Genomic DNA, 24,478 nt, shown 5'->3' with positions numbered 1-24,478 from the left:
AAAATAACCTTTAGCAATAAGACACAAAAGAGTTAATGGGGTTACTAAGGGGTAAATTCGCGCTCAACGGCACCGCGCCCTTTGCGGATTGGGAAGAGGCGGGCTTAAAGGAGTAACGGACATATGCCCATACGAATAACAACGAAACAGTTGTTTGACTGACAGGAGAGAAGCCTATAGACGAGCTACGGTGGGTTTTGTGCGGCCGATGTAGCAGATGATTCCTACAGCTCCTGGGGAGGATGCAGGTAGGTAAAAGTGACGCGATACAACCAGAATTTTAAAAAAAATGGGATGGGAGACGGGCTTCTCTGAATTATAGTGAATTCATTCTCGCAAAAGATGCTACGCCTGTGGAACTGGTATGAAGCCCCTTCTCTTCCGAAATGCGGTCGATTTAAGAAAAGAAGCTTCAAAGGCCATAACGAGCATGCGCGCGTACTTGTCCATGCGCAAAAACAACTCAGTAGATGCCTCTGGTGGGCGTGGCGTGGAAAGTGGAAGCCGTTAAGAAAACAAACGCAGCGCGGTCGGGAAGGCGAGGCGGGGGTTGCCTTTTTAGGGTGCGATTACAATGTGGAAGAATTCGTAGGTGATGCTCGGTCCAGTTAAAATTAGAAAAAGAAGTGTTGTGCAAAGCCGACATCGTTAGCCAGCCATATGTGCTAGGCTGGAAATCGGGAGACTGAGTTCTGTTCCCCACTTATGCACGAAGCCAGCTGGGTGACTTTGTGCCAGTCACTCTCTTTAACTCTGGGAAGGAGGCAATGCCGAATCACTCTGAAAACCTTGCCAAGAAAACTACATAGACACGGGGCGGGGGGGGGGGCAATCAAATCGCACTTTATTTGTTAAGTTGTGCAAAGCTACCATTATTTCCAACAGAATTAGGCTAGAAATCAAAAGCTCAACAGCACCTCCTTCCCTTCCAAAATCTGTTGCCTTCCAGAACTGCTGGAATTACACTTTTTAGAATCTCGAGATCGCAGAGGATTGATTCTTTCTTGAGTTTTAGTCCAGAGGATTCTGAAGGTAGATTTAGAAAAAATCTCTCTCTAGAAGTCGAGATGCTTACGCATAAGCTTTGATGGGCTGTTCTTTTCAGATGCAAGGAATATTATTCAGACAGGTGTATATCCATTTCGGTTGTAGGAAGAGACTGAAGGGGGCATATTTGAGTCAAACAGAAAAGGACTGCAAACTCAAAAGGTATTGACAGTTACAATTTCAGTGCAGTAATTGTTACTGAATGACGTGGTAGAGCTCATTCCCAGGGAAAATGCCTGGATAGTATTTAACAATATAATTTGATATTATTGCTAAAACTGCTACATTTTTATTAAATTTATTTTAATGATTATTTATGTCCTCTAAGGATTTAGGGGAAAACTTCCCATCCTTGCAAAACTGTTGAGTTCATATGACTCATCAAATGGTGGATGTACAAAGATTTGAAAGTTGCTTATTGGAGCCAAGTTCTGAAATGAGACTACGAAATTAAATTTTCACTGTATTTCCTTGGTTATGACAATGGATAGCAGAAATCTTCATTTAATTTTGTGCGCTTGTGTTGTGACTGTGGAGATAAGTGATCATTGGCGCTCTTTTTGAAAGAAGCTTTTAGTCCTATGCTATTTTGTTTTAGCAGACAAGAGAGTTCTTTACTGCAGTAACTACAGTATGAGTCATCAGCAGAGAAGGTATAGTTTTTATTATGCAAGTCCCAGTAAGAAGCACAGAAAATAATATGTCCTGCTAGATTCTGGCACATTTCTGTGGCTTCCATAGCTCATTAATGGCAACATTTTGCTTGATAAGCAAGATTTAAAAAGATTTTGCTTTCATTAAATATATTATTTATATATATTTACTACGCAAACATGATGCAATCATAGACCTAGTGCAAAGAGAAAAAGTGCAGTGAACAAGTGAAATATTCAGTGATTACTTCTATTCTACTGTATTATTATTTACTGAGTAGGGCCACCACATCTTTGTCTCCATTTAGTTTTTCCTATGAATTGGTACATCTAAGCTTGTGGTGGCGAACCTATGGCATGCATGCCACAGGTGGCACGCACAGCCCTCTCTGTGGCCACGTGCACTGTCGCCCCAGTCCTAAGCCTTCATCTGGGTTTTATAAAACCTTTTCGCTTTAGGCCTCCGCTGCCATGTGCAAAAAAAAAGAAAAGTTTCAATCAATTTCAACTTCTCGCGGGGGGGGGGGGAAGATCTCGCAAAGTTGATTGATTGAACTTTTTAGTTCCACCCAGTGTCCTGTTACCACCGCAGCCACGCCCACCCAATGGGCCACACTCACCTAGCACCTGATGATACATAAGTGGGCTTGGGGTTGCAGTTTGGGCACTTGGTCTCTAAAAGGTTTCCCATCACTGATCTAAGCTACCAGAAATATAAAGCTTAATATATGTGTTTGAACATCGTCTTAATTTTTTTGCTTAATGATCCAGAATAGAAGATCAAAGATTTATAATTTATAATTGCTTTGTTGATTTATTTAAGAGTGATCAGCTATGTACTGTAGTTTAAATGAGAAGCCAAATTTTACTGACATTAGTCAAATGAGAAATCATTTAACATAAACACCAAGTCATAATTCTCTAAATTTCTAACATATGATTTTGTGACCATGTGGCTATTATTTTACTGGTTTTTTTAAGTGTCTATGTGCTTTTTTTTCTTTTCAGCTTATTGCAAACTACAGGACCAGTGCAGTTCCATTTTTTTATTTCTTGTTTTTTTATCTTGTAGTTATTCCTCTAGCAGAGAAGGTTTTTAGTTTCCCATAGACTGACAGTATAGGAGATTCAGATATAGATAACTTATTGATTATCTGTCTGTCACAGACTGGAGAAAATCACCAGCAACTATCTCTAAATCTGGACACAAAAGAATATAGTCACCTAGTATAGATGTTAAATAAGTTAATGTTATTTAATACTAAATAAATGACAGATATTTGTTTAATTGCAGGATGGGCTAAATCTGGCAACATACAGAAGCCATGTATGTTAATACAGCAATTCAGAATTCTGATTTAATACTGCCTAAACCAGGAGTAAACAACCTTGGCTCTTTTATGACTCATGGACTTCAACTCCCAGAATTCCTGAGCCAGCCTTAAAAGAGCTAAGGTTGCCTATCCCTGGCCTAAACCATTACACTGAGATAGTCATTCTTGGCTTAGATTTGGACAGGGCTTGAATACTGTCACAAAGAGGTGAAAAGAATATAAACATCTAATATTTAGAATTCAATATTCTGAAAGTATATCAGAAGTAGTTAAAATCAGATCATAGAGATGATTTTCAGAATATTTAGCTATTTGCAGAGAAACAATAAAATTGCATTACTATTTATATTAACCTAACAAGGAGCCCTACTGAATTCAGTGGAGTTTATTTCTTAATAGTAGTAAATAGGATTATGTTGTTAGTTAATTTTTATTTCAGCAAAATGCTTCTGGATTGGAATGTGTTAAGTCATAAAGCTATACAGAAATTTCAGTATCAGTGAGCTACAGTGCAATTCTCCAAGGCATTCAAGTCTTATAAAAGCATTCTAATTTCAGTACTGAATCTCTTCTCTGCTTGTTATTTTATCCCTGGATTAGCAATATAGACAAAGTCTAGGTACCAATGAAATTAGAATTTCCATATTTTAATTTAGATTATTTAAAATGTAATTACACTACTGTGATTCATATGGAGGGCACTCCTCAATACATCAGGACCATGAAGTCCTATTTTTTTTTATTCCCAGTAATTTGTTATGAAAATAATTATGTTTGTAATGTGTATATTATGTCTCTTCACTAGTAAAAGATCAAGGAAGCCATGGACAACCAATATAAGCCCAATAACACCCCACCTTGCAATGGAATTTCAGCTCATGACAAGAAAATCAGTTTTTTGGTAGCTGAAGATCATGGTCAGAGAATCTTAACTGTACTACAAAGCTTCAGAGCTCAAAACATATTTTTTGATTTTAAAATACTTGTAAAAGATGAAGCAATTCCCTGCCATCGTTGTGTACTAGCAGCGTGTAGTGACTTTTTCAGGTAAATCTTATTTTTAACTTGGCTCCTTTACTACTGTATGTTGTTAAAATTGACTAAAAACTAAAAAAGTCAGCCCATGCAATTCAAACTGTAGAATTCTTTGATACTGACTTACACAAATTATATAAAGTTGCATATATAAAAAAATCAATAATTCAGTTACTTGAAAAATTGCAAGGATTTTAAAAGTATCTGTTCATTTTCTGCAGTCTTATTCCAGGCTATTTAGAAGCCCCATTGAATTCAAAGGGACTTCCCATATATGCCTGCAGATGATTGTGCCTTTGTTATTAAGATAACATGATGCTTATACTACATAAAAAAGCAAGTATGTATACTGAGGATGGTACTGATTATCTTATTTGAGTTCTGATATTTTTTTTCCTGATTGAAATTGTATGAATATTGGTAATGATGACAAAACATGTTAATCTTCTATATTTTAATTACAGGGCCATGTTTGAAGTTAACATGAAAGAAAGAGATGATGGGAGTGTTACGATAAGTAATTTAACACCCAAGGCAGTGAAGGCTTTTTTAGATTATGCTTATACTGGAAAAACTGAGATAACAAATGATAATGTGGAAATGTTCTTTCAGCTGTCCTCCTTTCTTCAAATTTCACTTCTTTCAAAAGCTTGCAGTGACTTTCTAATTAAGAATATCGATCTTGTTAACTGTTTGCAACTATTATACATTTCTGAAAGTTACGGCTCCACTAAGCTATTTGAGCATACACTTAAGTATGCCCAGCTCCATTTCTCCTTGCTTCTCCAGTCAAATGATTTCTTGGAAATGAATTTTGAGATACTGCAAAAATGTATAGAAGCTGATGAACTGAATGTATCAGATGAAGAATCTGTGTTGAAAGCTACCTTTTGGTGGACAAAACATGACTTAGAAACAAGGCATAAATATCTTCTTCATTTGATGAAGAAAATCAGATTACATCAGTTACCTGAAAAAACATTGCAGGATATTTTGCTCTCTGAGGAACAGTTACTTAAAACTACTAATTGCTTAGTAATAATCAAGGAAGCAATTCAAAATGTACAGAATTTCAGTGGGCTCTTCCCAGATCCTCGCCCATCAACTACAGAAAAATATATACTGGTTCATAAAACTGAAGAAAATAAAATTAATCAACATACATTTTGCTATAATATCAGAACTGATCAGTGGAAAGAACTGATGCACATAAATATATTTGATCTACCTGGATCAAGTTTATCTAGTTATGGTGAAAAAATATTTATAACTGGTGGATGTAAAGGTAACTGTTTCCGGACTATTAGACTTCATATTGCTGAAACATTTCATGATGCCACAGATCAAACTTGGTGTTACTGCCCAGCAAATGATAGCTTTTCATTAGTATCTGCCATGAAGAAGCCAAGGACAATGCATACATCTGTTGTGACTTTAAATCGTTTGTATGTAATAGGAGGGAGGACAAGGGCATCTCAGAATATCAAAAGCCTTTTGGATGTTGAGGCATATAATCCCGTGTCTAGAGAGTGGAAATCTGTGAGTCCATTACCAAGGGGCATCTACTACCCAGAAGCAAGTGCTTGTCACAGTGTAATATATGTGCTTGGTTCTGAAGTTGAAATTACAGATGCCTTTAATCCATCTCTTGATTGCTTCTTTAAATATAATGCTGTAACAGATCAGTGGTCTCAGTTAGTAGCAGAATTTGGGCAATTCTTTCATGCAACTTTAATCAAAGCTATTCCAGTGAACTGCACTTTATATATTTGTGATCTTTCTACTTACAAAGTTTATAGCTTTTGTCCAGAGACCTGTGTCTGGAAAGGAGAAGGCTCTTTTGAGTGTGCTGGATTTAATGCAGGGGCAGTTGGAATAGAAGATAAAATATACATTCTGGGTGGAGATTATGCTCCTGATGAAATAACTGATGAAGTGCAGGTTTACCATAGCAGTAGATCTGAATGGGAAGAAGTTGCACCTATGCCAAAGGCCCTTACTGAGTTTCATTGTCAGGTGATTCAGTTTAATAAATTCAGGGATCCATGGTTGCAAAAACAATGTGACACAAACAATTATACATGAGTACCTAATTTCTCATGTATATGCTCTTTATTATTTATTGTTAGAGAATTTTAATTTCTCTGTTGATGAAAAAATAAATCGGAAGCTCTCACAGTTGACTGCATTTAGCTGATTCAAAATAACTTATTTATATTTATATCAAAATATTTATAATACCATACATTCTTCTTTACAGCAACATAGCTCAATTGAAGACTTCTTACAGAGAGATACAGAGACAAACCTGGGACTGGAAATCCAGCTCCTAACTCAATACCTTTTGCGCAGACTCAGTAGCACTTTCTTCACATTGGCTGGCTGAGTTACCACATGACTCTTCCTGCTCATGAATATTCCAACACTCTTCCCTTCATGACAGGAAAAGACATCAGACCTAATGACTTAATACATTCTCCATAGTGAACACTACTCAATGGTTTAGTCATCATGTCTGCCAAATTATCCTCAGAAGAACAATGATGTAAACTAATCAATTTTCCTTTTACAGCTTCCCTGACATTACAATACTTAATGTCTACATGTTTATGTCTGTTTTTCACCCTGTCACCAGTTGCCATTTTTATACAGGCAGCGTTGTCTTCAAATACCTTTACAGATTCTTTTACATTAATATTTAAATCTTGCAACAACTGTACATTATCATTTGGCAATACCTTTTTCTTATATACCCACTTACAACCCACAGCTTTGGTTCCCTGTGACAAAGTCACTGATTTAAATACTTCATGGTCTCCCATGGATTTCATCTCTTTATCCATGGCCTCCTTCTATCTTTCTTGTTCAGCTTTTGGTAATGCCAACACCTCTTTATAACTTCTTGGCTCATACCACACATTGCAAACTTTGCTGGCAGAATACCTGTCAGGCGGAATTCCTTTGTTACATCGCTCTGACCTACGTGGTATTAACTGCTCCTGTGTCTCAAGTTTTTCTGGTTTCATGTCTTATTCAGCCTCTCCTCCCTGAACATTGACATTTTCAATAATCATTTTTTTATCATTAGATGAGTTATTGTCATTAAATAGATCACCATCATTAAGTGAGAAATACCCAGAATTTGCATTAATTCTGTTCTGCAAAATTAGCAGACCTTGAAATTATAATTCTTTTACTTCCATCACTAAAGCGATAGCCTTTTGACCCTGGCTCATAGCCCACAAACCTGAGCTTTCTTGCCTTTTGCTGTCCCTTTCTTCTGATTGCTTTCGGAATATGTACCCATGCAGTACTTCCAAAAATTCTCAAATGTGCCAGTGATGGCTTTCTCCCATATAGAATGGCATATGGAGTATTATTAATGGAGGAACTCCACAGCCTGTTAACTATATAATTTGCAGTCAATATGGCTTCTCTCCAATATGACCTGCTCATACCAGAATCCTCTAATAATGAACCTTTCAGTTTGCAAAACACAATTCCTTTCAGCTACACCATTTTCTGCTGCTGTGTAAGGATTTGTACGTCTGTGTCTTATCCCCAACTGCCCCAACCATTGTTGGAATTTAGTTGACATAAATTCAGTACCTCTGTCAGTTTGCAACTGACACACTTGTTGTCTGTACCTTCTCTCTACAAAACGTACCCTCTGTTTGAATTGTAGCACCTCTGTCTTTGCTCTAAGCAAGTAGCAAAAACTATACCTGCTATAATCATCAACAATTACCAGTGCATATTTTGCTCTTCCCAAACTGGCTTGCATAAGTCCCACCAGATCTGCATGGACCAGCTTTAGAGCTTTTTTTGTCTTGTGCTATATTTACTAATTGGGAATGCCTTTGACTTTGATGCTTTGCATACTGTACAGTCCAAATATGTTTTGCATCCCTTCAAATTTAGCCCTTCTGCAAAATCTTGCATTTGCTGCAAAACTTTAAAGCTTGCATGGCCAAGTCTTCTATGTAGAACACATGAATCATGCTCTGCAACATTCTTAAATATATGGGAACATTGAACCTTTTGTCCCTGCAATACATATAGATTATCTTCCTTTATGCCTTCTGCACAAATATTCCCATTCCTTTTGATGAGACACTTCCCATTTACAAAAATGATCTCAAAACCTTGTTTGTCTAAATTAGACACACTTAACAAATTATGTTCCATCTCAGGTACACAAAGCACATTGGTAAACTTTGATTCCAAATATGGAATTTTTATATCGCCTTTTCCGATGACTTTTGCTTTCTGGCCATTTGCCAAAGCCACAGCTTCTTGTGCTACTGGAACAAACCTGCAAAATAATTCAGAGTCATTAACAAGTGTTTGACTTGCCCCACTATTTATTAACCACTTGTCTCTGTTGTTGCTATTGCAAACTTTTGCAACACCAAAATGTTCCTTTTGCAAATCACTCCTTTTTCCTTGCACAAATGTCCTTTGCTGCAAATTGTTCCTTTGCAAACAGTTCCTTTTCAGATGTGTCTTTGCTCCACAAATGTAGCAATTCTTTTCTCGCTTAGCTCTCTGCCTGCAAAATGTTTCTTCTTCAGAGACTTGCAGTCTGGACCCCATCCTCAGGAATTTCACCTCCTGTGGCTGCTTCTAAAATGGCGCTTTTCTTGTTCATTAAGCAAACATACCTTTAAAGCCTCAAACTTTAAGTCTTGCTCTTCTTTACACTCAAATATGGCAGAAACTGTGTCCCAGGTTTTATCTAAACTGTTCAACACCAATAAAACTTCCGGGACTCAGGGAATTTAATCCCACGTTCTAAGTCCAAAAATAAACTTTGCATTTTATTTAAATGCTGTTCCACAGATTCACCTGGTTGCAAACAGGCTGTGTAAAGTTTTCTTGATAATTGCACTATGTTGCAAGCAGAAACATTCAGGTGCACAGCTCTCAACTTCAACCAAATCTCCTTTGCAGTCTTTAAATTTGCAACATTTAGAAATTGCTCATCATCTAAATTCAAGATGAGATAAGCCATTGCTTGATCATGACTTTTCTGATCAGCACCTGCAAACACTTCTACCACAGTTCTTTTGCTTTGAGCAAACATTCCATTTTTGCAGCCCATATAATGTAATTCTTCTGGCTCAAATGAGGCACACAGCTTTCCTTAAATTCCATTGCAGCCATTCTGCTAATTCTGCCTTGTTCTTATACTTTCTAAACACAGGCAATTTCTTCCAGCTTTAAATTACAATGCAGTCCTTAGTAAGCTCTGGGCCCATAACCTGTTAGAGAATTTTAATTTCTCTGTTGGTGAAAAAATAAATCAGAAGCTCTCACAGTTGACTGCATTTAGCTGATTCAAAATAACTTCTTTATATCAAAATATTTACAATACCATACATTCTTCTTTACAGCAACATAGCTCAATTGAAGACTTCTTACAGAGAGATACAGAGACAAACCTGAGACTGGAAATCCAGCTCCTAACTCAATACCTTTTGCGCAGACTCAGTAGCACTTTCTTCACATTGGCTGACAGAGTTACCACATGACTCTTCCTGCTCATGAATATTCCAACATTTATTTATTAAATTTGTTTGCTGCCCATCTTAGCCACAATGTGATTTTAAGGTAACCAAATATTAGGGTTCAATCTACCAAACCATATTTTCTCTTAAGACACATCTTTTGAGTTTGGATGGCCTGTGTTTAATTATTATTAATTAAATTATTTAATTATTAAATAAATTATTGGATTTATATGCCAACTGACTCTCAGTGATTGGGTTCCTTTCTTCCTTCTCTAGATAAGCTCTGCCTAATGTTTAGCTACTTTTAATATTAAGAACAGTTTCAAAAATAATTTTGGGGGGCCAAGAACTGATTTAAAAATTGCTACATGCATTACATAATTGGCTGTTGCTGTTATGTTTACTTTTCCTTTGAGGCTATAAAACTACATTTTTCCAAATAAAGTCACAATTAATATATTTCATAACCTTGTTTTTCTACATATTTTCTCTTTCATTGATATCAAATACTATTAAAGTTCTATATCATTGCCTTTATTTTAAATGTATTAATATAAATTACAGTTCAATTTCTTTTGGGGAAAGTGATTGAATCAGTGAAATTTATCCTAAAGTCTAGGCTATTCTTCCTCAAATTATATAGTCATTGTAACATAGACCATGAATTGTCAATTCTCTATGCTGCTCATATACTGCACATTCCATGTGCTGAAAATAAGTAGGATTATACCATAAATTGTATAAAGGAGAAATATAATTTGTTCTTGGAATCTTATTCTTAAATATGGTCTTGAGTAAGTGCCGCTGGCCCCAGTTGGACATACTCCTGAGAAAACATGTTTTAAGGAATCAAGCACAACAAAATAATTTAGGAATCAAGATAGAAACCATTAGAATATGATAAGGAGTGTTACATTAGATAGGTCCCAAGAATTTGGACTTGTTATATAGGTTGTTTGTTCTTTTTCCATGACATCAAAAAATACTTTGGAAAAATTCACCACTTTAAAGCAATAGACATATAGCGGTGGAATTATAGCTCCAAAAAGAAAAACAAGGTCATATTGTGCACAAGCAATTGGTCTTGATGGCTATAGTATGTGTTAATGGACTGCATGTGAATTAATACCTTATTTGCACTAAGAACATATAACTGTATTGTAATTATACAATTATTATATGATCAATAAAGATATGGCATGATGTAATGAATGTTAGTGTAATGTATATAGCTTCTTACCATCTTGAGCTTCAGTTATCTACCACCATAATCAGTATCACTATTCAAATGTAAAATGTCATTTTACATATTACTTTATACCAGCAGCCGCCAACCTTTTGGATATCAGGGACCAATTCTGTGGAGAGAGGTTTTTCTGCAGACTGGGTGTATATGTGTTTTCACGTGCTTCCTGCATCCTGTGGATGGGGCTTGTCTTGTTTGCAAGGCCCAGTTTCTGGCATGCCATGGACTGGTACCGGTCCACAGACTGGAAGTTGGGGACTCCTGCTTTATACTGCTGTAGCAAATATAAACAGAAAATGAAACAAATGTTCAACCGAGGCCTGTTTTGTAACTCTAGTTCTGAGCAAATAATATCCTACAAAGCAAAATGACAAAATGGATTTTACTATAAAAATCTTGAATAACTGATATTTAGAAAACAATATCTAACGTTGGATGTGACATAACCATTTTTGAACAGAAAATGGTTAATAGTTATAATCTCCATCGCAGTATCCTGAAAAATACATTGTATTTTAATGATTTCCAAAAAGATATAATTTATAATAAACTATAAATCAATTTTCACTGATGGGATCTTGATGAAGCTAAACTTAATTTACTTCTGTGGCGAGCACTAAATACAAGAGATTGACAATGTAAAAACAACCAAATTTGGTGATGTTAAAAGATTTTTTTTTAAGTTGCCAAGAAAGGCAAAAATGAAATCATTGGAAAGATAAATACAAAACTCTGAAAATGACCAAAATTTTTATCAGGATAATTTTTAAAAAGAAGATATGTTTATGTCACAAGTTTTTGATAGTTGCATTGTGTATATTTTTTAAAACAACTAAAATTAAAACAGCATAACTGGTATTTTAGTTCAATATGTTGGGGTTTTATGAGATTTAACATTAATCTGGATGTTAGTGATAAGAGTACTGGAATGTTCATTCATTTATATAATAAAAGCATTAACCATCTAATCCAATATATTGTACTGAGTTTACACTTGTGTGATGAGAAATTACATCCATATTACCTTACATTAACATTGTAAAGTACATTGTACAAGTGGTCCTCGCTTAGCAGCCACAGATGGAATTGTCAGCTCCATCACGAAGCAACACAAATAGTGATCAAAAGGCGACTGACTGTTGGATGCTGCAACTCTCATACGTGTGAGATAGTTATCAAGCCCCAGATCACGATCAAGGGGATGCTGCAATGGCCCAGAATATCAAGGACTGGTTGTAAATTACCACTTGTTCACAGTTGTCACAACTTCATTGTCGTTGAACAAGAAGTCAGAGTAGGCAACGACTACCTGTAATGGAGAACATGAAAGTGAAGTCACAAGTCAGCAAATGAGGGGGGGTTAACTTGAAGCATGGTGCACCAAGTATATAGTCTTTTGACTCATAAAAGGTTCTAACCATATGGTTTGTTTGGGCTTAGCTCTTGGGGGTTTAGGAATCATAGTTTAGAGCCTAGCTTGCAGGAATTCAGCGTGCAAGTACACGAACTAACGGTTTCCTCAGAGAAGACCTTTAAAACATCTTCCAAAGGCGAAACACGGATCGGCGCCGGTGATTAAAACGCAAATGACGACCGGCTTCTGACTTTTTTTTCCCCCTCAGCCAATAAAAGTGGCCACTCTGGATGACAACGCAGCTCTCGCGCCCAATAAGCAGAGACCTGAAGGAGGCGTAGGGGCAGGGGAAGGAGGCGGAGAAAGCGCTGAGCAAAGTTGCGTGAGTTGAGGAAAGAGGCGGGCCGGAGGGAGGCGGTTGGGAGCTGCAGGGAGCGCGCGAGCTGACGCCCGCGCGGCTCGGCCCAATCGATGGGCCGCTTGGACCGGTGAGTGACGGGTGAGCTCGTCAGCGGCAGGGGGGTGGGTCAAAAGGCCGGCGTTGGAAGGGGGAGCGTTGCGCGCAGGTGAGGAGCTTTTGCGCTACTGAGGGAGGGTAGAAAGGAAGGAAGGGGAGGAGCCGCGTCTGCCTGTGGGGAGCAGGGTAGCTGTTGGCTTGGTGTTTAAGTGGCGCCTTCCCCTTCCTTGCGTGTGTCTGCTCGCCGCTGTTTTTCCTGAGGGCTCCCCTTCCCTTCCGACCCCGGGTTAGCAGTCCCCAACATTCCCGTTAGGGAGTCGCATATTCGTCCGCCGGATGGAGGGAGGCCGGTGCGTGCCCCTGTCCCTGATCAGCGCCGTGCAGGATAATACTCCCTTCCCTCCCATTCTGAAGTGCGGCCACCCGCTCTACTTCAAGAGGGAGGGTGGACGCCTTCCCTCTATCTTTGCCTTTCCCTCAGATTGCTTAAAGGCGGGAAGAACGGGCACAATTCTGAGGCGGTAGACTGGACTGTGCCATTTAAGGTGGGGGATGCTGGACAAATGTATTTCTGACCAGGTTTATTCTGGTATATTAGGTATTTATAAAAATAGAGTGGCCAAGGGCTATTAAGACGGGACCACTGCGTCTTTTGAGAAGGAACTAAGGTGTTTGCTATTAAAGAGGCAAACAGACCGAACCAGAAGCTGCTCGACCTTTTTTATCTTCCTAAGCTATGGCTTCTCAAATAAGCTGCCCGCGTTGCCATCAATTTTAAATTATGGCTTGTGAGTTTTAATAGCTTCGTTCACCAAACTCGTTTAAGCCAGAATTAAATAGTATACCATCCTATTGCAGTATGCAACCAGTCTTTAGGTTTGCTGGGTTCACTTCTTAATCATTCTGTTTCAAATTGTAATGTGATGGACCCAGTTATGTGCTGGACATGACTTAGCATTTTATGATTTGAATAAATTGCTAGTATATGGCCAGTTGAGTATGTATGAGTCATTTGAACAAGACAGTTTCTCTTAAAAATTATTTACTGTTCTCTTCATTTTCTAGCATAAAATAGTTGTGTTATTCATTAGTAGAGATTTTTTTCCACAGCAGTGTGATGCTATGGTCTTCGCTTATCTTTGCAGTTATGAGGAATATTTGCAAAAAGGTAAAACCACACTACCATTCCCCCTTCAAAAAATTAAATCTACTTATAATTTTATTGCAAGTTTTAATTTCTGGAGCATTCTCAAATAGCCTAAAACCCCTCAAATCTAGATTTGTCCTGGAGGCATTTAGATCAATTTCAGATACGATTAAGGCAATCTTGAGACTGAATTCAAGATTGATCTAGAAAATATTTTCCCCGAATCATAAGTTCCTCAAGAGATTTATAGTTTTTATTTAGCTCTGTTTTCATAGCTGTATTGAAGACAGAAGAAAAAATGTTAGCATTTTAACAGTGCGCAAGAGCATTAACAGATTTAAATAACCTGGAAGTTATGACTGGATTTTACAATAGAAGAAAAATAGCAAACAATAATGGTAGATAATATTCACAAATGTGAAAATGTGTTCCAGAAAAGGAGCTTTGAATATATTTACAGAATATTAAATTCAAAATTAGCTGTTGTGCAAGAAATTCTGTAAATAGTGAGTTTATGGCTAGCTATTAATCACAGATGCCCATATCAAAGGGGAGATAAAATAAGGAGTCTTTAAAGATTAGCTGTAGCAACAGTTTTTATTCATTTTGATAATGTTGGAATGCATTATCAAAAGTAGCAATCTACAGATATTTTGCAATAATAGGATGTAGCCAAAGTATGTAGAGTTCATTTTCATCTTGACTAGATACCTAAAATCCATCAACTAAAGCAGTGTAAACTATACATTTAGAATTAAAATATTATGAATCTAGAAATTTATATAGACCAAAACTAAACATTTACTACTTTTCTATATTAAAATCTGTTCTTCAGTTCCAATGTTTTTCATGTTAAGTTAGATATTTTTGGCTAAAGAAGAAAATTGATTTTAAGCAAGAAACATTGTTTTTAAGTAACTGACCTGTATTTGCTAATCTACAGACTATCCTATTCTAGAAGAAAATTTAATTCTACCTTTTATCTACTCTTAATTGAAAAATAACATACATTAAAAATGCTATTGAAATTAATGTAATTTATTATTTGTTTGTATCCCACCTTTTATTGTTTTTACAAATAACTCAAGGTGGCAAACATATCCAACATACTTTCCTCCTATTTTTCCACAACAAGCCTGTGAAATGAGTTGTGCTGAGAGTGACTGACCCAAAGACATCCAGTCAGCTTTCATGGCTAAAGCAGGACTAGAATTCACGATTTTCCACACTGTAGCTTGATGCATTAACCAGCAAATAAATAGATCAAACAACTAATACTTCAAAAAACATCTAACGAAATGTAGGTACTGTGGTGCACATCCATAGGAAGTCTTTACACAGAATCATATGTCTTGAAGATATTTTCCTGTCATGCCACATTGATCTTTTTCTTCAGTACTCTGAGGTGATAGTAAATGACAGGATACACTGGTGAAGTGGGGAGCAGCAAATTTACAAAAGAGGCTGAATTTTCCTTTGGTCTCTGATTTGTTTCTGCTTTTTAAAACTGCTCTGATTTCATTTAATACCATTATGGACTGGGTGAAGAAAGACTTGATCATATCATCCCAGTTACAGTTGTGAAATGAAAAATAGAAGAACTAATTAATTACAATGAATTGCCCAGAGCAAGTTTTTGTTTGTTTTGTTTTTTCAGACTAATTTTGAGACAATAAAAAAGTGAAGGCTTCATTTTTGTTGGCTGTAACACAGGCATTGTGTTATAGAATAAAACTCAGTAGATTTTAAAGTTTAGTTAATTGTATTAATAAACCAAGTATATTTTTTTTCAAAAGGAAATAATTAACTATGTTCTATAAAATATAGGAGAGAAAGTCCATTGTTACCTTGCTGTAGTTTATACATTCTTAGCTTAGAAAAAGATATAAGTTCAGTGTCTTGTAGAAAGAATTGAAATTTAATTTTTCAGATTTTAACCATAAATAATATAATAATGCCGTCAGAATAGTGTTTCTATAAGTCCTGTTGGCATAATATTTTGATTGCTTTGATTCACAATCAGTATTGTATGATGAAAAGCAAAACAAAAAATTAACTTTTGGGGGGGCTCTCAAAAATTTCAATACATGAGAAAATGTTTTATTTCCATATTTAAAAATAGTAGTAGTAACTTTTACTAATATCTTTTATATAAAAATCATCAGGTTGGAAAGTAAAAGGAGAAAATGGGTGTATGTCTAGTTCTCTTTTTTCCTCCAAGTGCTTTCAAAATGGGTATGCACTTAGCCCATTGGATATGTTTCCACCCAAATGGGATTTTAACCATATATATTTTAGCAACATATTTTAGATCAGTCTATTGCTACATAATGCTATTTCGAAGTGGAATGAAAGATCTTTAGAAAATAGTTTCAGGATCAAGCCAACAAACTATCTGGGTCTAAGTGGTTCTTTTTTCTTTTAGCTTCCTGGATCACTCTGATCAGACTTTAGCTAAAAATTGACAGAGTTTTTTTCCGTTTTAGACAAAAGTACTTTAGCGCAAATTTAGAAGAAAAGAGAAATCCTATGTGTATAATATGGTTTGCTCCATTTGTATTAATCCATCCTCTACACAGTGTAACATTTGGGGAACCAAAAAGTTTCTGACAATGATCTTTTCCTGAGTAATGTTCAGTATAATGCTTCTCAGAAGCCCAGAATGAAAGCAATTGTTTTCTTTCCATTATCTGAACTTAAACTACGGTATATATTAAACAATGTTTATAATCCCTTTTTTCAAATCTAAATCAAAGGACATCGCATAGTTATATGTAAGAAAATAATGCAGGTTATATTTACAGATATTTTAAAAAAAACATTCTAATTTGCATAGTTAGAAGTAGTGCCCATTTGTGCCTATTTTTTTCTGCTTTGCTTACGCATTTATGTTCAATCCTGAATTGTGTGTAACCTGTTCGTATACTACCCAATTTATTACTATATTTTTGTTCTTTGGCTAAGAAAATTGAAATTTTAAAACATATCAGTTAAATTTAAAATGTGCAGTCTTTATTGTTAAAAATGAAGCTGCTAACACAGTGTCAAGACTAGATATAATATGCTAACAAAAGAATTGTTTGTCAAACCTATTGAAAGAGCAGCTAAATATCTACTATCTTGGAATGATAACGAAAAAGTGGTGTTTAAACTCCAGAGCATGGTTCTATAAATAGGCATTGTTTTCTGCATGCTGAGAGCATATGGGTTCATTCTGGTTTACAATAAAGAGATAGTTCTACCCAAGCTGTGTCTGAGAGTCTTCTGCCAAGTAAACTGATTTCTAAATAAGGTGGTTAAGTGTCAAGAGTTGAAATGTATTGCCAAGTGTGATGCAAAACCTGAAAATTGGTCTTTCAGCCTAAGATTATGATGCTGAAATTTATCAGAACTAAAAATGAAACCCAGTGAAGCTTTTCTATATGCTTTGTAAGAAAAAAAATGATAGTTTAATCAGCCTTGGATAGTCAGCATTCTTATATATTGGAAAACATTCTCAAATCCAAAGCAGGATGACCAGCACTTTATTGGCCCAAAAGGTTAGATAAATTTGGTCTGTGGATTGAAAAGGTTGATTGCCCTTGATTTAAAAAAGGATTTTCTTTTCAGGATAGAAAAAATAATATAAAATATGGAATAGAATAGAGCTGGAAAGGATTTGGAGGTCTTCTAGTCCAGCCCCCTGCTCAAGCAGGAGAACCATACCATCTCAGACAAGTGACTGTCTAGTCTCTTCTTAAAAATCTCTAGTGATGGAGCGCCCACGATTTCTGGAAGCAAGCTGTTCCACTGGTTAATTATCTTTAGTGTCAGGAAGTTTCTCCTTAATTCCAGGTTACTTCTCTCTTTGATCAGTTTCCAATCATTGTTTCTCATCCTTCCCTCTGGTGCTTTGGTGAATTAACGTGACCCCCTCTTCTTTGTGGCAGCCCCTCAAATACTAGAATACTGCTATCATTTCTCCCCTATTTCTTTTCTTTAGACTAGCCAAATCCAAGTCCCGCAGCTGTTCTTCGTATGATTTAGTCTCCAGGCCGTTAATCATCTTAGTTGCTCTTCTCTGAATTTTTTCCAAACTCTCAACATCTTTTTTGTGATATGGTGACCAAAATTGGCTGCAGTATTCCAGGTGTGGTCTTACCAGGGTTTTATAAAGCGGTACTAATACTTCGCTGATCTTGATTCTATGTTTCTGTTTATACAACCCAGGATTGTATTAGCTGTTTTTGGTTGCTGCTGCACACTACTGACTCATAGTCAAGTGATCATTCACTAGGACTCCAAGGTTCCTCTCACAGTTACTGTCTTTGAGCCAGGTCTCGCCCAATCTGAACTTGTACCTTTGATTTTTCCTGCCTAAATGTAAAACTTTGCTTTTCTCCACATTGAAACTCATTTTGTTGGATAGGGCCCATTGTTCAAGTTTGTCAATTATCTTTTTCGATCCTGAGTTTGTCTTCTGGGGTGTTGGTTACTCCTATCAGTTTTGGTCTCATCTGCAAATTTGATGAGTTCCCCTTCAATTCCCTCATCTAAGTCATTTATGAAGTTATTGAAGAGTACTGGGCCTAAGACGGAACCTTGTGGTACCCTGCTGCTTACTTCTCTCCATGTGGATGTGATGCTGTTGAAGACTACTCGTTGAGTACGGTTTGCCAGCCAGCTACAGACCCATCTGGTGGTGATGTTGTCTATTCCACCTTTTTCTAGCTTACCAAGGAGTAGGTTGTGATCTACCTTATCAAATGCCTTACTGAAGTCTAAGTATAATATGTCCCAGTACTGCGCTGGTCTATTAGTTTAGTCACTTTATGGAAGAATGAATTAAGATTGGTTTGGCATGATCTGTTTTTGACAAACCTGTGCTGGCTACTGGTTACAACTTTGTTTGCTTCTAGTTGTTTGCAGATCTATTTTTTATTATCTTTTCCAGGATCTTTCCAGGTATTGATGTTAAATTGATTGGCCTATAGTTTCCTGGGTCTGTTTTTTTCCCCTTTCTTGAAGATGGGAACCATATCAGCCCTTTTCCAATCCTCAGGTATTTCCCCGGTGCTCTAGGACTTTTGAAAGATATGGTGCAATGGTTCGAGATAACATCTGTCAGATCCTTCAGAACTCTGGGATGTAATCTGTTGGGTCCCAGTGATTTATATTCGTTAAGGTCGGATAGTGTTCTTTTACCATTTTCTTGCTTTTTTAATTTTTGTTTCTAGTTTGTATTTGCAGTGGGTTTTTTGGTATGTTGGACTATGGTTTCTTTTTGTGTGAAGACTGATGCAAAGTATGAGTTAAGCAGTTCTGCTTTCTCCATTGCCTGTTATTTCCTTGCCATCTTTTCTCTTTAGTGCAGAAGTCCCCAGCCTTTTGAGCACTAGGGACCAGTTCCGTGGAGAAAGGTTTTTCCGCAGACCTGAGGGGTGTAGTTTTGTGTGCTGCCTACATCCCGCAGATGGGGCTTTGCTTGTTTGCACGGACTGGTTTCTGGCATGCCGTGGACCGGTGTCAGTCCACGGACTGGGAGTTGGGGACCCCTGCTTTGTGAGCCTACAGTTTCCTTGACTTTTTTCCTGTTAAATATGTTGAAAGACACTTTTTTATTGTCCTTGATTTCTGTTGCAAGTCTTTGTTTGTTCTGAGCCTTTGCTTTTATGACTTCATCTTTGCATGTTCTCGCTGTCTGCTGATAATCGGCCTTAGTTAGTGCTCCTCTTTCCATTTTTTGAATTTGTCCTTTTTGTCTTTCAGTTTGTCAGAGATTTTTGTGCAGCCATGGTGGTTTCTTATTTTTCTTTTTCAGTGTTATTGTGCTGGTCTGGGCTTTTATAATTGCATTTTGTTACTTCAAAAGTATAGTTGGACTTATTTGGCAATTGAAGTTTTTCCTGATGTGGATTTGATTTCTTATGGTTATAATATTCTATGATTACTTAAGTAATCCTGAAAAACTAAATTATTGAAGTCATATTAACATATACAGTAAGCAGTAACATCTGCTGCAATAAATTTGCCTTCATAAATTAATGTCAACTTCTGTTTAAAATCAGATAATCAGGTCATTTCCAGAATTTTGTGAATTCAATTTTATTGCAGCTATTCTGGAGATAGTAATATGTTGTTCAGTTTTTTAAAATTGTCAGTATTAAATTACAAAATTAGAATGTTCAATTCTTAATTATGTTTACCAATAAAGTTTAAGGAAGCATCTGATATTGCCTAAAATATTTTTGTTTTGAAGTTTGCTGGCTTTGATAATATGTGCTTGATAACTTTTAATACTTTTAAAAATGTTTTTGTTTTTGTCTTCCAGGGAAAGTATGCCATATAAAATTAATTATTGGCATCATATACTCTTTTTAAAAATGCATTTTTCCAATAAATTAAGGAGCTCTTGATTCATGACAATTGTTTAATGGTTCTGATTTTAGAATCAAATATCTTTTGAGTAAATATAGTACCTGTATACTTCAGCATTTAAATTGATTCCTGCTACTCATATTTAAAGGGAGAAAACTAAAAAGTTGAAAGAAAGACTTATTACAATGCATAAGCAAATGGAATTCCAGGATGATTAAGTATTAATCCCTTTACTGCAGAAAGAAGTACATTGACATCTGGAAAAGATGAAACAACTAAAAAGGAAAAGAAAAAGCAATTTCAGTGTTCAGGAGACTCAAACATTGCTTAAAGAAATCCGAAAAAGAAGAGAGGTGCTTTTTTCCAAACAGCTAAATACGACTATTAACGAGATGAAGCGGAAGGCTTGGGAAGAAATTGCAGAATGTGTAAATGCTGTAGGTGAAGGAGAACAAAGGACCGGGACAGAAGTCAAAAGGCGATACCTTGACTGGAGAGCCCTTATGAAACGAAAGCGACTGAATACTAACATAAAGTTGGTTGGAGCTGGCTTTCATCTCCCTTCCTCTGATCTGGATGATTCTCTCAATGAAGATATTGATGAGAAAATAAGTTTTCCAAATGAATCTAATTTTGAATGGCAAAATATCACAGACTTCAGAGAAGCAGGGGGGTCATTAACCGAAGTGAAAGTAGAAGAAGAAGAGGAAGATCCGCAAAGTTTTGAAGTAAGTAATTCTATAATACGTCTCAAAAACCTGGCATTTTAATAAGGGTGTGTAGATTTTTATATCCACTGTAACTACAGTTTAGCTGCTGTTTAATGAGAAAGCTGTGTTAATTATTCTGTTTGTGTACCAAGTTTGACAGAACGTATAAAAATATTTATTTTATTATATTTATTATACAGTTACCTTTTTTATTCACAAATTCATCAAAGTCCATGAATATTTGGCTAAAAGCAAAATAAAACATCGGGTGTGTGTGCATTTTTTAACTAAAAGAAGCTACTGTAAGTCCAATTACTTACTATTTTATTTGACCATAAGTTTCACTAATTCTAATTTTTTAATGCAAACAGCTGCCCCTCTCAATCAGTCAAGAGGAAAGAATATGCCGTTGTCCAAACAAGAGCCATTGGTCTAGTGATCAAGACACCAGGCTAAAAACCAGGAGACTGCGTTCTAGTCCTTCTTTAGGCTTGAAATGTCTGGCTTGGGCAACAAATCAGTCAGTTATTCCCTATTATAACCAATGGATCACTCAATGTGGGAAAGAAGAGAAACAGACCTGTCCTAATATGAAAAAAATTTAGGAGGGGGAAAAATGCTGTTATCCAAGCAAACAGTAAATGTTTTCAATATATACTTTTTTAACTTTTTAAAATTGCTAGTTTTACATAATAGGGTGTAAATACTCTTACATACTTAATTGAAAAGTGGAGGATGTGCTCTGGTTATACATGCATAAACATGTGAACTATCTTAAACTTTTAAAAATACTGGAATTCCTCACTATGCCAAATCTTTGTATCTATTATTATAAAATATTTGGAGGAAGCAAAATTAACCTGAAATTGTCTTAATCCTCTTTGCCCCTAAACTCCCTGGAGTATTTTCATAATTAAATGCTGAGCTGGCAATTTTCTAGCTATTTCTTATGTGAATCAATCAGCTGCTTTATTTGCAGGAAAGCTATCATGACCTAGATAGAATGTAGATTCACCGGATATCCATGTTTTCTGAAAACTTAGCACATTTTTTCTGATATTCTTTGTTTATTACAACTTTTTCTAGTGTGATTTTTCAACATTTTTTCAATGTGTGATCCAGCTTTTCATAACATTAATGGTGAATTTGTAGGTGGTACAGATTGCCAATTTCACATATATTTTGACTTTGTTGCCTTACAAGCTACTTTAATTTTATCCCTTTGATTTGTTTCATCTCTTAAAACTTTTGCTATTGGGGAGAGATTAAGTCCTTAGTACATACCTGTTTCAGCATGTGCTTTAGGATGTTCATTGTGTGAGCAACACCAATCTGTATAAACAACTGTGTAATCTCTTAAATAGAGGAATTCTTTATTACTCAGCAGCTATTTTCTGCCTTCCAAATGAAAAATTGATATTTGCTGAATAAATGTATGATTGGCTCTTTTTATAAAAAGTCTTTTTTTTTTTGAAAATTTCTTAAAGCTGCCTAATTGATGTAGACATATTTAGGATTGAACTGTCAGAATGTATTTACCTTATTTTTAATTGGACATTTCATTCATCAAATTTTATTGCTTGGTATAATGTTCTGACAGGGATGGGTCTTTTTTTTCCCCTGTGGCTTGGCCACTGCTAAACAAATGACTACAGTGTCTGTACAGTGACATGGTGATATTAACAGAGGAGGCAGGGCTGATATTAGCGAATGTAAACTCAGACAGCATGTTTGTTGAACAAATACTATTGAATGTATGAAAAAAAAATCATTTTTTTTTAAAAAGGCAGAGCTGAACAGGTTATGTATTTTTATTTACAAGGTGTTATGAGGCACAGGTAGTTAATACTTTTAAGTGGGGAATTGTAGATGTACTTTATTTAGAGCAGTGGTTCTCAACCTGTGGGTCGGGACCCCATTTGGGGTCGAACGACCATTTCACGGGGGTCGCCAAACAAGGCTGTCCGCCATTTTTTCCCCCCTTTTCTTTGGCCACGCCCCTGGCACCCGGTGATTTATAAGTGGTTGGGGGTCACCACAACGTGGGGAACTGTATTATGGGGTCGCGGCATTAGAAAGGTTGAGAACCACTGATTTAGAGTGAGAGACATAGCTATTTAGCTTCACACATTAACATTTCTGATTATTTTCCTTAGTTTCCTATTGAGGAAGAAGAGGAGATTTTGTCCTCAGTTTTGCCAGATTCCAAAAAGGAAAGTGACCTTCCTGATTTCACCCATATTGAAGAATTTGGAAATCTAAGTTCTGCTCAAGCTAGGCTGGCTTATGAAGATTCCCACTTACTGATTAGCTTGGAGAAGCAGAAGCTAGAGCTGGAAAAACAACGCCTGGATATTGAAGCGGAACGACTGCAAGTTGAGAAGGAGCGTCTGCAGATTGAAAAAGAGCGGTTGAGGCACATTGACCTGGAACATGAGAGGCTTCAACTGGAGAAAGAGCGGTTACAAATTGAGCGGGAGAAACTGAGGCTTGAAGCTCAGCATGGTGAAAAACCTATCTTGGAGAATGATCCAAATCAGGCAGAAAAGCCTGTCCTACAACCTTTTGATTTAGAAACGGAAAAACTGAAAATTGAGAAAGAGCGTTTGCAGCTTGAGAAGGAGAGGCTGCAATTCCTGAAGTTTGAATCAGAAAAGCTGCAAATTGAAAAAGAACGCTTGCAAGTGGAGAAAGAGCGACTTCGAATTCAGCGAGAAGGGCATTTGCAGTGAACTTGGAGGAAATATTACCAATGTTGTGTTTTGTTGTTTGTACTTTTTTCTAAAAAAGAGAATTGTTGTTTTGTTTCGTTAAAAGTGTTGGATAGTCTGGTCTTCAAAGCATTTCACTACAATGATACCGCTTTGCTACTGTGGTAATTACACTTTGAGAGTACTTTTGTTTTGGCCATAATTGAGCATTAATGTATTCATTTAAAAAAAAAAAGCTGGGAATTGGTGCTCAGTAAGTTGTTGTGCCTGTATAAATAGAAGCTATTTGTGAAATTACATTTTGGTGAAACAGAAGAAGTGTGAATATCCTCTTGTACTCTCTGTTGTGTAACTTTACATCCACATTAAGAATCAAGGCTTGGCAATGTCTTGTCATTTTGAGAAGGTTATTCTAAATCCATAGGAGCCTTTAATGTAAATTTGTATCTGAGTGAAGAAGTGAGTTTGAAATAAGTCTTGCACAAAAAATAAAGTTAAATTTCAAAAGTTATGCCTTTAATGTAAGGCATGTTCTTTAAAAAAATTAAGGCCAGAGGTTAAAGCTCTTAATGTTTTTGTTCTCAGTGCATTTGTAGAAAAAGAAAAAAAAAGTTTCAAGTGTATTATAAGATATTTCACATTTATGTCTAAGCTTGACCAAACCTACAGCTTTAGTATATAATTTTGGAAGCCAGTTTGATATTCAAGTGTTTGAGTTGGAATATATTTCTTGGGATTTAAATAGATTATTTGGATTTATCAGTTTATTTACATCATATGTAATTATTCTTATTTTGCAAATAAAGTGTTATTTTATTATTGAAAGAAGTGTTATTTCATAGTGTGAAATAAAATGGTCTGATGCAGATTAATTTATTCCCTGTAAACTATTTTTTTAAAAAAAATAAAGAATG

At 36.1% G+C, this 24,478-nt stretch overlaps 2 protein-coding genes and 1 long non-coding RNA gene across 24 annotated transcripts; 2 read left to right on the top strand and 1 right to left on the bottom strand.

Moving 5' to 3' along the window:
* The first annotated feature begins 114 nt into the window (after nucleotides 1-114).
* On the top strand, nucleotides 115-6,305 carry KBTBD3 (kelch repeat and BTB domain containing 3). 10 transcript variants are annotated; one of them, XM_039321804.1, is made up of 4 exons: nucleotides 195-248; nucleotides 1,106-1,209; nucleotides 3,840-4,081; nucleotides 4,534-6,305. In XM_039321804.1, exons 3-4 carry the CDS (start codon nucleotides 3,858-3,860, stop codon nucleotides 6,152-6,154), a joined length of 1,845 nt encoding a protein of 614 aa, XP_039177738.1. In that variant the 5' UTR covers nucleotides 195-248; nucleotides 1,106-1,209; nucleotides 3,840-3,857; the 3' UTR covers nucleotides 6,155-6,305. The 10 variants fall into 10 exon arrangements, with proteins under 10 accessions (XP_039177718.1, XP_039177738.1, XP_039177749.1 ...); XM_039321815.1 differs by having other exon boundaries at nucleotides 204-248; nucleotides 1,153-1,209; XM_039321795.1 differs by lacking the exon at nucleotides 195-248 and adding an exon at nucleotides 384-563.
* Nucleotides 204-24,389, top strand: MSANTD4 (Myb/SANT DNA binding domain containing 4 with coiled-coils). 13 transcript variants are annotated; one of them, XM_039321941.1, is made up of 4 exons: nucleotides 12,732-12,748; nucleotides 13,750-13,807; nucleotides 20,383-20,871; nucleotides 23,010-24,389. In XM_039321941.1, the coding sequence occupies exons 3-4, from the start codon at nucleotides 20,410-20,412 to the stop codon at nucleotides 23,583-23,585; spliced, it is 1,038 nt and encodes a 345-aa protein (XP_039177875.1). In that variant the 5' UTR covers nucleotides 12,732-12,748; nucleotides 13,750-13,807; nucleotides 20,383-20,409; the 3' UTR covers nucleotides 23,586-24,389. The 13 variants fall into 13 exon arrangements, with proteins under 13 accessions (XP_039177914.1, XP_039177894.1, XP_039177884.1 ...); XM_039321909.1 differs by lacking the exon at nucleotides 12,732-12,748 and adding an exon at nucleotides 12,775-12,989; XM_039321903.1 differs by lacking the exon at nucleotides 12,732-12,748 and adding an exon at nucleotides 12,775-12,989 and having other exon boundaries at nucleotides 20,097-20,871.
* LOC120298342 lies at nucleotides 9,968-12,414 on the bottom strand. Its single transcript, XR_005554052.1, has 3 exons — nucleotides 12,247-12,414; nucleotides 11,853-12,137; nucleotides 9,968-11,102 (listed from the first exon to the last, which is right to left on the bottom strand). It is a non-coding gene; the product is annotated as an uncharacterized LOC120298342 (long non-coding RNA).
* Nucleotides 24,390-24,478: the final 89 nt, after the last annotated feature.

This window comes from Crotalus tigris, unplaced genomic scaffold (genome assembly GCF_016545835.1).
Source record: "Crotalus tigris isolate CLP2741 ecotype Arizona unplaced genomic scaffold, ASM1654583v1 scf7180000017607.2124824, whole genome shotgun sequence".
In the NCBI taxonomy this organism is placed as follows: Eukaryota; Metazoa; Chordata; class Lepidosauria; order Squamata; family Viperidae; genus Crotalus; species Crotalus tigris.
Note: the sequence above shows the minus strand (reverse complement) of the source record. Positions and strands in the feature narration are given on the sequence as shown.

Coding starts and splice junctions, on each gene's coding strand:
- KBTBD3 (XM_039321784.1), top strand. CDS start 3,858: ATGGACAACCAATATAAGCCCAATAACACCCCACCTTGCAATGGAATT. Junction 4,082..4,533: donor GCGTGTAGTGACTTTTTCAG/GTAAATCTTATT, acceptor TTTTAATTACAG/GGCCATGTTTGAAGTTAACA.
- MSANTD4 (XM_039321980.1), top strand. CDS start 20,410: ATGAAACAACTAAAAAGGAAAAGAAAAAGCAATTTCAGTGTTCAGGAG. Junction 20,872..23,009: donor AAGATCCGCAAAGTTTTGAA/GTAAGTAATTCT, acceptor TATTTTCCTTAG/TTTCCTATTGAGGAAGAAGA.